Source organism: Oncorhynchus mykiss, chromosome 30 (assembly GCF_057628025.1).
Source record: "Oncorhynchus mykiss isolate SJ-2025 chromosome 30, ASM5762802v1, whole genome shotgun sequence".
Classification (NCBI taxonomy): Eukaryota; Metazoa; Chordata; class Actinopteri; order Salmoniformes; family Salmonidae; genus Oncorhynchus; species Oncorhynchus mykiss.
Genome location: NC_143051.1, coordinates 24,355,001 through 24,370,536, shown reverse-complemented (window position 1 = coordinate 24,370,536; position 15,536 = coordinate 24,355,001). Strand labels below are relative to the sequence as shown.

The 15,536-nt window shown below is 45.8% G+C and overlaps 1 protein-coding gene across 1 annotated transcript in view; it reads left to right on the top strand.

Moving 5' to 3' along the window:
* LOC110488154 (retinoic acid receptor alpha-A) overlaps positions 1-15,536 on the top strand; it is a 146,551-nt gene that overhangs the window by 85,561 nt on the left and 45,454 nt on the right. Inside the window, exon 4 of the mRNA XM_036971308.2 lies at positions 8,889-9,049. Coding sequence (XP_036827203.1) covers positions 8,889-9,049 — 161 coding nt within the window. The remainder of the gene's footprint in view (positions 1-8,888; positions 9,050-15,536) is intronic.

Sequence of the window (15,536 nt, the reverse complement as noted above, 5' to 3'; positions counted from 1 at the left end):
TGCATACGGCCAGTAGTGGTACTGCATATGGCCAGTAGTGGTACTGCATACGGCCAGTAGTTTTACTGCATAAGGCCAGCAGTGGTACTGTATACGACCAGCAGTGGTACTGTACACAGCCAGCAGTGATTCTCTGTATGGCCTTCAGTGGTACTGCATACGGCCCGCAGTGGTACTGTATTCAGCCAGCAGTGATTCTCTGTATAGCCAGTAGTGGTACTGCATACGGCTCGCAGTGGTACTGTATACCAGTGTTGTAGTACTCGAGACATGTCTCGAGACCACATATTGAGGGTCTCGGTCTTGTGTAGGTGTCGAATACATTTGTACTCATTCTTGGACAGTGAGAACTCTTAATTTCTTCCCGAGACGAGTCGAGACCAGCGGGGTAAAAAAAAAAAACTTTGCCAGGCCAAAATATATGCATTCCTTTCTTGAAATGTTCATATCTTAACAGTCTTATCTATTATAGACATGTTTGCGCAGTGGCGAACCTATAGGACTTTAGTGTGTGACATGTTTGTGATTCTGAAAGGACAGCAACCGTAATACCAGCACACTCATGTAGGAGAGGTCACTTTTTGTAAAACACGAGGGGCCAGTAGTGTACTGTAGGGTATACGCAGGTGTAAGCCGTATATTATTCTATAGAGCTGTCAGTGTCTATGGGGGTCAAAGTTGATGTACTGTGATCCTGCCTCTCCGATTGTCTCTCTCTATTCATTAGTGAAATTAACATTATGTGTGTGTGTTGTGTTTTAATGACCTTAGCAGCTGATTAAGTTAAGTGTGTATATATTTTGGGATTCGTTACTTACACCTGATGTCACAAATAGGGCAACACATCCGAGCGTTCTGTCATAACAACAGCAGTCAAGCACCCAAGCTAACTGGCTAACGTTGGCTAGCTTGCTAGCTACTTCTAGACACAAATGAGAGCACAGCTCAATCTGACCATTTTTCTCGCCCTAGCAGAGCGTTGGTAACTGCAACTGTGCTGCTGGCAACAATTTAATTATGCTTTTTTGCCAACGTTTACGGACACCGGCCATATTCAACGGGTGTTGAGCGTTCGTAAATGTGTCCGTTATTCTTCGCTCTGGCATTGGGGTAGATAGCCAGAGCGAATTTACCAGCTACATCAAGACTTATAGCTAGCTAGCTAAACAATGAACCATAATCACAACTCATGACGTTACTACCCTGCATTAATCTGCAAGTAGCTAACCAACCAGGTTCACTGTTAGCTAGCTAACATTAGGCTATAGCTAACATAGCAAATGGCTCTAAGATAAGAATAATATTACTACACAGAGCATACATGTAACGTTAGCTAGCGAGCCAGCCAACTAACATTAGCTACCTAGCTAACAGTACACTTTAACTTGAAACAAAATTAGAAACGTGTAATATCTGAAAATGTAGCTAGCTAGACTATACATGGATGGACTCTTCTCCCTCTGTCACAGATGCCATGATTGCCCTTAGTTTGAAGATGTAATCCAGAGACAGGTGTTTTCTCCATCTCGTTAGCTATCATACTCTAATTCCACTGATTTCAAAACTCGGTCCTCCAGAAACTGGAGAGCAACACTTATGCAGTTCTACTACACAACATATAAACAAAAGCAGCGTTAGACAGGATTACCTACACATACTGACCAGCTCAAATAGACAGAAGCGTGCTACATGTAGACCACTCCGAACTCATGTCGTCATGTCCTGCCCACTCATGAACTCAGCCAATCATGGCTAGCAGGAAGGTTGCTGGCTTTTTCTGTGGCTAAACCAACTAGGCTCGTAATTTTTAACAAATACTAGTGTTTACAGATGGAATACAAGTTTGTTATTAAGGCACATGAAAGTTCACGTTCCAGAAGGCATTTCTGCCAAAAAACGCATTTAGATTATTTTTTATACGTTTACGTTCAAATGCCTCTCCTGTGAAGTAGTGACGTGCGACATACTCCTACACACACACACACACAGTGGGTTAGTGACACCCCGAAACGAACCAGTCTAATTTCCTTAAATAGACCCTATTGTACCCTGCATGCTGTACAGTATGCCGTCATCATGGTGGGACCTAGGATTGAGATGTACAGAATAGAGGTAAATTGGATGTAGTTTATAATCTATACATCTTGTTGCCTTGGTTGCGCTGTAAAGACCAATGACTTTTCCACATGGACTTAACACAATGCACTTTCAAGGACGCTGGCAGACAAGATACAAACTGAACAAACAAACAATGCTGAAGCCTTCACAGTCTCTGCACAAAATCCCAACAAATTTCTCCTATACTTAATGTATCTAGGCCAACCCAGCGCTTACAAAACACATCATATAAATATATATTTCTCTGTATCTCAATCTTTTTTTATGCGATTATGAAAGGGCTTTGTATTGTAAAGCAGAGCAGACAGAGGGAGGGAGGATGTGCCTGCTTTCTTTTGTGGTAGTCAACCAACCCAGACTAAAAGGAGGTCCCTTGGGGTACGGCAGACAGCGACGGTGGGTCCCCATAATGCAGTTCTGTTCCTCCTCCAGGATCTCGTCCTGATTGGTTGGGAGCATCTGCCGCTGATCAGGGTGCTATGATGTAGGGATGGATGATGAATCAACACTCTGGGTTGTGTTCATTAGGCACCAAACGGAAGAAAACAGATTTAAACAGGGAGAGACTACCTGGTTCAATATGAAACACAGATTTTCATTTCCCATTACAAAATGTTTTCTGTTGCATGCCCTAATGATCAGGGCCCTGTATTGAGTAAATACTTATCTCCTGTAGCTGGTTGGTTTGTTTGAGGATTCTCAGAACTTCAGAACCTCCTGCTGTGTCAGACATCAAACACCAACGCCTCCTCCAATCCCAGAGCTCCGTCACGAACTAGGGGTTTTCCAGGACACCATGCATGGGGTGCCGGTGTTCACTTTGGTTTCATTCGGGGCCGACAAAAAGTTGTCTGTTTGTTCTTTTCTGATGTTTAAGCTCACTGTTTGATGAAATAAGACACAAATTACTCAAGAGGGAGCCAGAGATCAAGATAACCATAAGGAAAAAACTTAACCTGTCCTGACCATCCTCCTCCCGCTCCTACTGGCTTTCTCAGATTCTGCCATTACTATCCTGAAGTTGCCGGTAATAGGCTACATGAGGATTCGGCAAACTTTCTCATGTGGAATGCCAATTTATCTTACAATTTCTACCGATCTGCGTGCCAGTTATGGGTTTCATCTGCACATTTTTGTGGAACAGTTTCATTTCATTTATAATAACGTCTTCGTATCTCAAAATCATTGTATTGTGGTTAATCAAAATTAGATCCATATCTAAATGACAACGCTGTAAAAAATGCCTATAAAGCCAACAAAATAAAAACATTGCAGCCTGCAGGTAGAAAATATCTTCATAAAAGAAATATCCTATAAATCACATTGGCTACACATGGCCTGTCTGCAACGAACTTGAAACATTATATCAACTACTAACTTGGGTCCGGCATGAATGGCCTTGCAACATGGTATAAAATATTCTGTCACTCAGTTCCCCAGCCAGTGAGCTTGGCACAGACACAGCTGTTGGCTATTTGCTCATAAAATAGGCCTAATTAGGTGTTTCCACTGGATCAGAGCATGACATTTTTCCCGTTCACGCTGAGTGGTTATTGAAAGGGAGAGAGCTGGAAAGATTTTTCAAATACATTGAGGAATGGATGTAAAAACAAACTTAATTTGTTTGTTGTTTGTGGTGAAGAAAACATTACTTTGAGAAGCTCCACAGCTCATTAGTTGTGGTGCATTAACCCAATTATAAATACTATCTGATCCCCAAATGTTCACATTTATATGCCTACATTTCTGCGCAGGTCAGGTGGTATAAAGTATTACAGGCCTACTTTAATGTAGGCCTACTTTAATGCGTAATCAGTTGCGCGTCCTTACTCAACATTGACAGGAGCACTCAAAACAAAAGACAATAACTAAATTAACAAAACTCGTAAATGGAATGAAATATAACACTAAACTTGTTTCTTAGTAAGAATACTAAACACAATATGGATTGACATAACCCAGTGCAAACCAGTCTAGCGTGCACATTCACGAAACAACAAACAGACATGGGAGGGAACAGAGGGTTATATACACGTATAATACTGAGGGAATTTAAACCAGGTGTGTAAGAAAACAAGACAAGACAAATGGAAAAATGAAAGGTGGATCGGCGATGGCTAGAAAGCCGGTGATGTCGACCGCCAAACGCCGCCCGAACAAGGAGAGGAACCGACTTCGGCGGAAGTCCAGACAATGGAGAAACAGACATGAATGCCTCGTTGGCCTTGTCTTTTCGTGTCTTCTACCTATTTCATACTGTTTGCATTGTCAATGTGATCAATCATTCAACAAGGAACAGGCGGGACAGTGTGTCTGCTTTCACGTTCTGGAAACCTTGTTTGTACGAAAGGGTGAACACAAAACGGGTGAGAAACATGGCCAACCTTGCCTGGCGAGGGTTCAGTCTCCTCGCTGCCCGGATGTACTCCAGATTGCGGTGGTCAGTCCAGATGAGAAAAGGGTATTTAGCCCCCTCAAGCCAATGTCTCCAAGAGCCTTGACGACAGCCAACAGCTCCTGGTCCCCCACATTATAGTTTCGCTCTGCTCTGTGCCTTTTTCCTCTAGAAAAAGGCACAGGGGCGGAGCTTCGGTGCCGTACCCGAGCGCTGAGAGAGCACGGCTCCTTTCCCAGCCTCGGACACATCCACCTCCACAATGAACGCCAAATAGGGATCTGGATGGGCTAGCACGGGAGCCGAGGTAAACAGAGCCCTCAGGTGACCAAAAGCCCTGTCCGCCTCAGCCGACCACTGCAAACGTACCGGTCCACCCTTCAGCAGTGAGGTAATGGGAGCCGCTACCTGACCAAAACCCCGGATAAACCTCCGGTAGTAATTGGCAAACCCTAGAAACCGTTGCACCTCCTTTACCGTGGTGGGAGTCGGCCAATTACGCATGGCTGAAATGCGGTCACTCTCCATCTCCACCCCCGAGGTGGAAATGCAATACCCTAGGGAGGAGACGGACTGTTGGAAGAACAGGCATTTCTCAGCCTTGACGTACAGGTCATGCTCCAACAGGCGACCAAGCACCCTGTGCACCAGGGACACGTGCTCGGCGCGTGTAGCGGAGTATATCAGAATGTCATCAATATACACCACTACTCCCTGCCCGTGCAGGTCCCAGAAAATCTTGTCTACAAAGGCTTGAAAGACTGATGGAGCATTCATAAACCCGTACGGCATGACGAGGTACTCATAATGCCCTGAGGTCGTACTGAACGCCGTCTTCCACTCATCCCCCCCCCCCGGATACGCACCAGGTTGTAAGCGCTCCTGAGATCTAGTTTGGTGAAGAAGCGCATCCCGTGCATTGACTCAATCGCAGTGCCGTTAAGAGGTAGCGGGGTAACTGTACCGCACAGTGATCTGATTTAGTCCTCGGTAGTCAATACACGGGCACAGACCTCCCTCCTTCTTCTTCACAAAAAATAAACTCGAGGAGGTGGGTGAAGTGGAGGACCGAAAATACCCCTGACGCAGAGATTCGGAGACATATGTTTCCATAGCCGCCGTCTCCGCCTGTGACAGAGGATACACGTGACTCCTGGGAAGTGCGGCGTCTACTAGGAGATCTGCTGCGCCTGAATCGACGAGCGCCTTATGCTGGGAATGCGGGGAAAACTCAGGAAAGTAAACATGCACAAACAGGGCTCTGGATGAGAGTGGGCTCTGGATGAGAGCGGGCTCTGGATGAGAGTGGTACCGGAACAGTGGTGCTGGGAGGGGGAAACGACAGAGCCCTCTCTGGACGTCTGCGGGTGACTGGATGGACAGGTCCACAGGCTGGTCGAGGGTGAGGGTGGTATCCCTGCAGGGCAACTCCCGACGGACATCCTCGCGCAGGCTGTGGACCTGTCCATCCTGTCCATCCTCGTGCGGTAGTGGTCGATAAGGGCCCTGTCGTTCCATCCCGCTCCTGCGGCCAGGGTCCGAAATTCCAGGGCGAACTTCTGGGCGCTCCTCGTCCCCTGCCTCAGGTGGAAGAGACGTTCACCCGCCCCTCTACCCTTGGGCGGGTGGTTGAAGACTGCCCGGAAGCGGCTGGTTTACTCCTCGAAGTCATCCAACGCCGCATCTCCTTCTCCCCACACGGCGTTTGCCCACTGCAGAGCTCTATTCATTAATTCCTGTGAGACGATACAACAAGTAATATGTTTTAGTTATTTGACTAAACTTTAGTTACCCCCAGCTGACATTCTGTCTTTCTGTCTCTCTCAGTGGAGCCTGCAGGGGGGAGAACAGCTCATAATAATGGCCAGAACAGAGCAAATGGAATGGCATCAAACACCTATAACAACATTGTGTTTGATGTATTTGATACCATTCCACTGATTCCGATACCACGAGCATGTTCTTCCCAATTAAAGTGCCACCAACCTCCTGTGGTCTCTCTCTTTCTCTCTCTGTCTCTCTCTGTGTTCCTGTCTCTCTATCTCGCCGTGTACATGGTTCAGTGGTTAGAGAGGTGGCCTTGATGTTGCTGTTTCTGTCGTGCTCTTTCATTGAACGAGAGAAGATAACGAAGGAAAAAGAACACCTCAAACTCCTTTTTTCAGTATGCACGCACATACACGCACAAACGCACACACACACGTTTGAGTAATCCCCACGGCCGCCACACATAAACACGGCATCACATGGAACTGCCCCCAGGGTTGTCAAGTTACTCTGAGACGAGGCAATGGTGGTCAGATGATGTGCCTCGGTCATCGTGTTGAGAACGCTTGGCCAAATTACACACTGCCGTTCTGAAACCATAGCTGCCTTCCTTATACGCAGATGGTTTCTCCTTCTTTAATATTGTCCAGTGATGACACTAAGTTGACAGAGAAATACTGAGTGACAGAGCGTTTAACCATTTGTGTTCTGTGGCTGGTGGTGCAGAAGATACTGTAGATACTGTGAGCTTAACTACACAGTCGTCATGGTAAAAGATAGTTACTGCATGGACTCAGTCTCCTTGTCATAAGTGATTCTGTATACCGTTGAAGTCGGAAGTTTACATACACTTAGGTTGGAGTCATTAAAACTCATTTTTAAACCACTCCACAAATGTCTTGTTAACAAACTATAGTTTTGGCAAGTCGGTTAGGACATCTACTTTGTGCATGACACAAGTCATTTTTCCAACAATTGTTTACAGACAGATTATTTCACTTATAATTCACTGTATCACAATTCCAGTGGGTCAGAAGTTTACATACACTAAGTTGACTGTGCCTTTAAACAGCTTGGAAAATTCCAGAAAATGATGTCATGGCTCTAGAAGCTTCTGATAGGCTAATTTACATAATTTGAGGTTTATCTGTGGATGTATTTCAAGGCCTACCTTCAAACTCAGTGGCTCTTTGCTTGACATCATGGGAAAATCAAAAGAAATCAGCCAAGAAAAACTGTAGACCTCTGCGAGTCTGGTTCATGCTTGGGAGCAATTTCCAAACGCCTGAAGGTACCACATTCATCTGTACAAACAATAGTATGCAAGTATAAACACCACAGGACCACGCAGCTGTCATACCACACTGTCTCCTAGAGATGAACGTACTTTGGTGTGAAAAGTGCAAATCAATCCCAGAACAACAGCAAAGGACCGTGTGAAGATGCTGGAGGAAACAGGTACAAAAGTATCTATATCCACAGTGAAACGAGTCCTATATCGACATGAAAGGCCGCTTAGCAAGGAAGAAGCCACTGCTCCAAAACCGCCATAAAAATTACAGACTTTGTTTGCAATTGCACATGGGGACAAAGATCATACTTTTTGGAGAAAGGTCCTCTGGTCTGATGAAACAAAAATAGAACTGTTTGGCCATAATGACCATCGTTATGTTTGGAGGAAAAAGGGAGAGGCTTGCAAGCCGAAGAACACCATCCCAACCGTGAATCACGGGGGTGGCAGCATCATGTTGTGGGGGTGCTTTGCTGCAGGAGGGACTGGTGCACTTCACAAAATAGATGGCGTCATGAGGAAGGAAAATTATGTGGCTATATTGAAGCAACTTCTCAAGACATCAGTTTAGAGTCCCAAGTTAAATGTTGGTCGCAAATGACACCAAGCATACTTCCAAAATTGTGGCAAAATGTCTTAAGGACAACAAAGTCAAGGTATTGGAGTGTCCATTCACAAAGCCCTGACCTCAAACCTATAGAAACTTTGTGGGCAGAACTGAAAAAGCATGTGCGAGTAAGGTGGCCTACAAACCTGACTCAATTACTCCAGCTCTGTCAGGAGGAATTGGCCAAAATTCACCCAACTTATTGTGGGAAGCTTGTAGAAGGCTACCTGAAACGTTTCACCCAAGTTAAACAATTTAAAGGCAATGCTACCTAATGCTAATTGTGTGTATATAAACGTCTGACCCACTGGGAATGTGATGAAAGAAATAAAAGCTTAAATGAATCATTCTCTCTGCTATTATTCTGACTTTTCACATTCTTAAAATAAAGTGGTGATCCTAATTGACCTAAGGCGGGTAATTTTTACAAGGATTAAATGTCAGGAATGGGGAAAAACTGAGTTTAAATGTATTTGGCTAAGGTGTATATAAACTCCCGACTTCAACCAAATGCCATTCCAGACAACTCACATCTAACATCTCAGCTGTTCTGAATATCAGTGGCTCGCGAATACAGCCTAAAGCTAACACTGTGCTGAATGGTTGATATGTCCAAAATGTGCAGGATACATTTTAGGCTACAATTAACTGTTTATTGTTGACATTTTTTCATTTACCTTTTCCCATTCCTTCCTTTTTCCCTCTCTCAGCTGTCCGGAACGACCGCAATAAGAAGAAGAAGGAGAGTCCCAAGCCAGAGCTGACCGAAAACTATGAGCTGAATGCAGAACAAGAGGCCATCATAGAGAAGATACGCAAGGCTCATCAGGAGACCTTCCCATCGCTCTGCCAGCTGGGGAAATACACCACGGTTAGTACTGTAACACACACACACACACACACGCCCACACCCCCACACACATACACAGAAGGAGAATAGAATAGACCAATACTACTGTACTGTATATTGTAATTTTCAGATCACAGATATTTTTAACCCAACTCCTCGAGAAATTCACAGATTAACCCTGAGAGGTTGGAAGCCAGGGTCAGCCACTGTGCAGTTTAGAAGGGCACAACATCAGGAGATTAGCATGCACGAAGACACACTTGTATTTAGTTGTAGTTAATGCTCCAGGCACAGTTTGCATCAATGTCAGTGTAGTGAGGTCTGGCGAACTCAGACAGATTATTGTCTACATGTCCCACTGACGCGCACCAAGAGCCTGTATCTCTCAGCCCTCTGTTGACAAAAGGCACTGTCTGTTTCATTTCTGTGATAGTGTACTTCTGACTGGCAGAGCCCACAAAGGGAATCGATCCTATGTACTGTACTGCAAATCCCCCTCTAATGCAGTAGCCAGAACTCAATTATGAGATAAATCCTCGCTAACACAACTCAATAACCTCTCCTCCCTATGCACGTCCAGGAGGGTCGGATAGATTTTGAATGGAAATCAATGACAATCAGAGGAGGTTAGGACTCGTTTTTGTGGCAGGTGCTTCATGTCAACTGATGATCAATATCTGGAGAGTGTCATGAGAAGATAGACATTGTGCACTAGTCTTTAGAAAGCCTCAATAGGTTCCACAACTGAACAGTGCTCTTGTGCTCTGCGGCTGATCCTGTGCTGCTTCCATCCTATCCACTATCCACTGCTTCCATCCTATCCACTGTGTGTATGAGTGTGATATGAATTCTATTCTATTTTTTCTATTCTATTATATTCTATATTATTCTCAAAAATCTCTATTACATTAACCTTCTGAGTATTATAAATACTATATAGACCAACTCCAACGATCATATGTCTTTTTGCAGATTCATAAGGTATGTTCTACTACCAGGGGATGCAAAGTAGGCCATCCATAATGTTAGTACCAGACCCTCTTGTTTAGGGACATCCATAGTGTTAGTACCAGACCCTCTTGGTTAGAGACATCCATAATGTTAGTACCAGACCCTCTTGTTTAGAGACATCCATAATGTTAGTACCAGACCCTCTTGGTTAGAGACATCCATAATGTTAGTACCAGACCCTCTTGTTTAGAGACATCCATAATGTTAGTACCAGACCCTCTTGTTTAGGGACATCCATAATGTTAGTACCAGACCCTCTTGTTTAGGGACATCCATAGTGTTAGTACCAGACCCTCTTGGTTAGAGACATCCATAATGTTAGTACCAGACCCTCTTGGTTAGAGACATCCATAATGTTAGTACCAGACCCTCTTGGTTAGAGACATCCATAATGTTAGTACCAGACCCTCTTGGTTAGAGACATCCATAATGTTAGTACCAGACCCTCTTGGTTAGAGACATCCATAGTGTTAGTACCAGACCCTCTTGGTTAGAGACATCCATAATGTTAGTACCAGACCCTCTTGGTTAGAGACATCCATAATGTTAGTACCAGACCCTCTTGGTTAGAGATATCCATAGTGTTAGTACCAGACCCTCTTGGTTAGAGACATCCATAATGTTAGTACCAGACCCTCTTGGTTAGAGACATCCATAGTGTTAGTACCAGACCCTCTTGGTTAGAGACATCCATAGTGTTAGTACCAGACCCTCTTGGTTAGAGACATCCATAGTGTTAGTACCAGACCCTCTTGGTTAGAGACATCCATAATGTTAGTACCAGACCCTCTTGGTTAGAGACATCCATAAGGTTAGTACCAGAACCTCTTGGTTAGAGACATCCATAATGTTAGTACCAGACCCTCTTGGTTAGAGACATCCATAGTGTTAGTACCAGACCCTCTTGGTTAGAGACATCCATAATGTTAGTACCAGACCCTCTTGGTTAGAGACATCCATAATGTTAGTACCAGACCCTCTTGGCTAGAGACATCCATAATGTTAGTACCAGACCCTCTTGGCTAGAGACATCCATAATGTTAGTACCAGACCCTCTTGGTTAGAGACATCCATAGTGTTAGTACCAGACCCTGTTGGTTAGAGACATCCATAATGTTAGTACCAGACCCTCTTGGTTAGAGACATCCATAATGTTAGTACCAGACCCTCTTGGTTAGAGACATCCATAGTGTTAGTACCAGACCCTCTTTCTTAGAGACATCCATAATGTTAGTACCCGACCCTCTTGGTTAGAGACATCCATAGTGTTAGTACCAGACCCTCTTTCTTAGAGACATCCATAATGTTAGTACCAGACCCTCTTGGTTAGAGACATCCATAGTGTTAGTACCAGACCCTCTTGGTTAGAGACATCCATAATTGTATCTCCGTCCTTGACGCTACATTTGTTTACGGTGGTGTGTTTCATGTTGAGCAGCAACAAACCTAGTGGTGGGGGGAAATTAAAAATAGATGTCAGGAACAGATGACTTTGCTTTCCTGCAGATGAAAACATCAAAAGCACATCAGGGAAATGTCTGAGCTCGGGCAGCATTATGTGTGTATGTTTGGGTTTGTGTGTGCTCAGGCAGCATTACGTGTGTGTGTTTGGGTTTGTGTGTGCTCAGGCAGCATTACGTGTGTGTGTTTGGGTTTGTGTGTGCTCAGGCAGCAGCGGGACGGAAACGTTCATCTAGGTGAGTGACGAAGACGTCGAGACATTTGGGACGACCGAGCGCGTCTTCTCTTCCGTTTCATTCCCTTCTTTCCTGACAGTTGTGAAAAGTGGAATAAATGCGTCTGATCCATGGTGGATCGGGAAGAGGAGGGGTGATTGGTACACACATACACACACGATGCGACAGGGCTTAGTTTAGTATTGTAAATTACTATCAGTCTGTTTTAGGGCTTCATTTACACCAGTCATCTATAAGAAGGTGTCAAGGTTGATTTGGAGGCTGGAGCCTTTCCTCGCCCTCTCTCTCTCTCTCTCTCTCTCTCTCTCTCTCTCTCTCCCCCTCTCTCTCTCTCACTCTCGCTCTCTCTCTCTCGATCGCTCGCTCTCCCTCGCTCTCTCTCTTGCTCTCTCGCTCTCACTCCTTTCCTCTCTCGCTCTCACTCTCTCTCTCTCTCGCCCTCACTCCTTTCCTCTCTCTCTCTCTCTCGCTCTCTCGCTCTCTCTCGCACTCTCGCTCTCTCTCGCTCTCTCGCTCTCTCTCGCTCTCACTCCTTTCCTCTCTCTCTCTCGCACTCTCTCTCTCTTGCCCTCTCTCTCTCGCTCTCTCTCTCGCTCTCTCGCTCTCACTCATTTCCTCTCTCTCTCTCTTGCTCTCTCTCGCTCTCGTTCTCTCTCTCTCGCCCTCACTCCTTTCCTCTCTCTCTCTCTCTCTCGCTCTCTCTTGCTCTCTCTCTCTCGCGCTCTCTTTCTCGCTCGCTCTCTCTCGCTCTCTCTCTCGCTCTCTCTCCCGCCCTCACTCCTTTCCTCTCTCTCTCTCTCTCGCTCGCTCTCTATCTCGCTCTCTCTCGCTCTCTCGCTCTCTCTCACTCGCTCTCTCTCTCGCTCTCTCTCTCACTCTCCCTTCTCTCTCTCTCTCTCGCTCGCTCTCGCTCTCTCTCGCTCTCTCGCTCTCTCTCGCTCTCACTCCTTTCCTCTCTCTCTCTCGCACTCTCTCTCTCTTGCCCTCTCTCTCTCGCTCTCTCTCTCGCTCTCTCGCTCTCACTCATTTCCTCTCTCTCTCTCTCTTGCTCTCTCTCGCTCTCGTTCTCTCTCTCTCGCCCTCACTCCTTTCCTCTCTCTCTCTCGCTCTCTCTTGCTCTCTCTCTCTCGCGCTCTCTTTCTCGCTCGCTCTCTCTCGCTCTCTCTCTCGCTCTCTCTCTCGCCCTCACTCCTTTCCTCTCTCTCTCTCTCTCGCTCGCTCTCTATCTCGCTCTCTCTCGCTCTCGCTCGCTCTCTCTCTCGCTCTCTCTCTCACTCTCCCTTCTCTCTCTCTCTCTCTCTCGCTCGCTCTCGCTCTCTCACTCGCTCGCTCTTGCTCTCTCTCTCGCCCTCTCTCTTTCTCGCTCTCTCTCACTCGCTCTCTCTCTCTCGCTCTCTCTCTCTCGCTCACTCGCTCGCTCTCTCACTCTCCCTCTCCCTTCTCTCTCTCTCTCTCCCTTTCCTCTCGCTCTCTCTCTCTCTCACTCTCACTCCTTTCCTCCCTCTCTCTCTCTCTCTCACTCCTTTCCTCTCTCTCTCTCACACTCCTTTTCTCTCTCTCTCTCTCTCTCTCTCTCAATCTCTCTCTCTCCCTCTCTCTCACTCATTTTCTCTCTCTCTCTCTATCTCTCTCTCTCGCTCTTGCTCTCTCTCTCGCCCTCTCGCTCTCTCGCTCTCTCTCACTCGCTCTCTCTCTCTTGCTCTCTCTCTCTCGCTCACTCGCTCGCTCTCTCCCTCTCCCTTCTCTCTCTCTCTCTCTCTCTCCCTTTCCTCTCTCTCTCTCTCTCGCTCTCACTCCTTTCCTCTCTCTCTCTATATCTCTCTGTCTCTCACTCCTTTCCTCCCTCTCTCTCTCTCTCACTCCTTTCCTCTCTCTCTCTCTCTCTCTCTCACTCCTTTTCTCTATCTCTCTCTCTCGCTCGCTCTTTCTCTCTCGCTCTCTCTCTCACTCTCCCTTCTCTCTCTCTCTCTCGCTCGCTCTCGCTCTCTCTCGCTCACTCTCTCACTCGCTCGCTCTCGCTCTTGCTCTCTCTCTCGCCCTCTCTCTCGCTCTCTCTCACTCGCTCTCTCTCTCTCTCTCTCTCTCTCCCTTTCCTCTCTCTCTCTCTCTCTCTCGCTCTCACTCCTTTCCTCTCTCTCTCTCTATCTCTCTGTCTCTCACTCCTTTCCTCCCTCTCTCTCTCTCTCTCTCACTCATTTTCTCTCTCTCTCTCTGTCTCTCTCTCTCTCTCTCTCTCTCTCTCGCTCACTCCTTTCTTCTCTCTCTCTCTCTCCCTCGCTCTCTCTCTCTCACTCCTTTTCTCTCTCTCTCTCTCACTCCTTTCTTCTCTCTCTCTCTCCCTCTCTCTCACTCATTTTCTCTCTCTCTCTCTCTCTCTCTCACTCTCTCTCTCTCTCTCTCTCTCTCTCTGTCTCGCGCTCACTCCTTTCCTCACTTTGCTTAATCTCCCCACTGCTTCCGTCCCTTCCTCTCCCACCCTTCCTCCTTCTCTCCTCCTTTGCCCAGCCCCATGTTAACTAAAACCCCCATGAAGGCCAGACAGATAGACAGACAGGCAGACATCAGGGTATCTGTTGGTTTGGTACTATACCCTGAGAGCCTTCCCTCCAGAGAGATGCCCTGCCCTGACGGATAAACTCTGACGTTTACATAATTGAAACCACTTAAGATCAATTTGTCACGTCGCTCTTCTGGTTTCACAGTCTTTGAAAGCCTGACCTTGTGTGTTTGATATTGAGCTAGCTATGGCCTCTAGCTGGCTTGTACAGGGATATAGTATAGGGTCTTTGGGTATTGCCAAAGATTATTGATTTTTTTATTCTATAAGGATGTTGGTCCATAAAGTTGAAAACAGAAAGGCCAAAGATGGAGATTAACGTTCTGACTCTTCTGTCTTCTGCCAAGAGCTTCAAATGCCCCAGTACAGCTAGACAGCCACAACTCCATATCTACTGGGGGAAACACCACAGTGTTACATCACAACAGCAAGATATGTGACCTGTTGCCACAAGAAAAGGGCAACTAGTGAAGAACAAACACCATTGTAAATACAACCCATATTTATGTTTATTTATTTTCCCTTTTGTACTTTAAGTATTTGCACATCGTTACAACACTGTATATAGACATAATATGACATTTGAAATGTCTTTATTCTTTTGGAACTTCTGTGATTGTAATGTTTACTGTTTATTTGTATTGTTTATTTCACTTTTGTTTATTATCTACTTCACTTGCTTTGGTAATGTTAACATATGTTTCCCATGCCAATAAAGCCCTTAAATTTAAATTGAATTGAGAGAGAGAGAGAGAGAGAAAAGGTCTCTAAGCCTGCATGTGAAGGCAGCTCTCCGCTCCCAGCATCCCTCTGAGCAGAGGTCAAGGTTCACAGAAACCTGGAGCAGCAAAACCTCCTGAGCCAAATAGCAGAGTTAGGTATGTACTGAGCTATGTCATGTAGATGGAAACATCCGATAGAGATACACTGCCTTGACAGAGAGATAGAGCGTAGCTAGTTTTGGGACATTTTGACAGGTAAATGTGAGATAGTCATGTGGGATAGTGAAATGGGTCCTGAGTGACTGATAGTTTTCTAGCAGGTTGAGATAGCGGTTTGTTTGATTGACAGCTAGGCATGGCATTGTTGTGCAGGGAGTTTGAAAGTGTCTGTTTGTTTTTAGACTGATAGACTTACTTACATACAGTTTAGATTTGGCTCGGTGTGAAATAGTGTGTGATTGACACCGGAGCTTTGCGAACGATGTACTGTTGGGAGTGTTGAGGAGCAGAGCAAGGGGAGA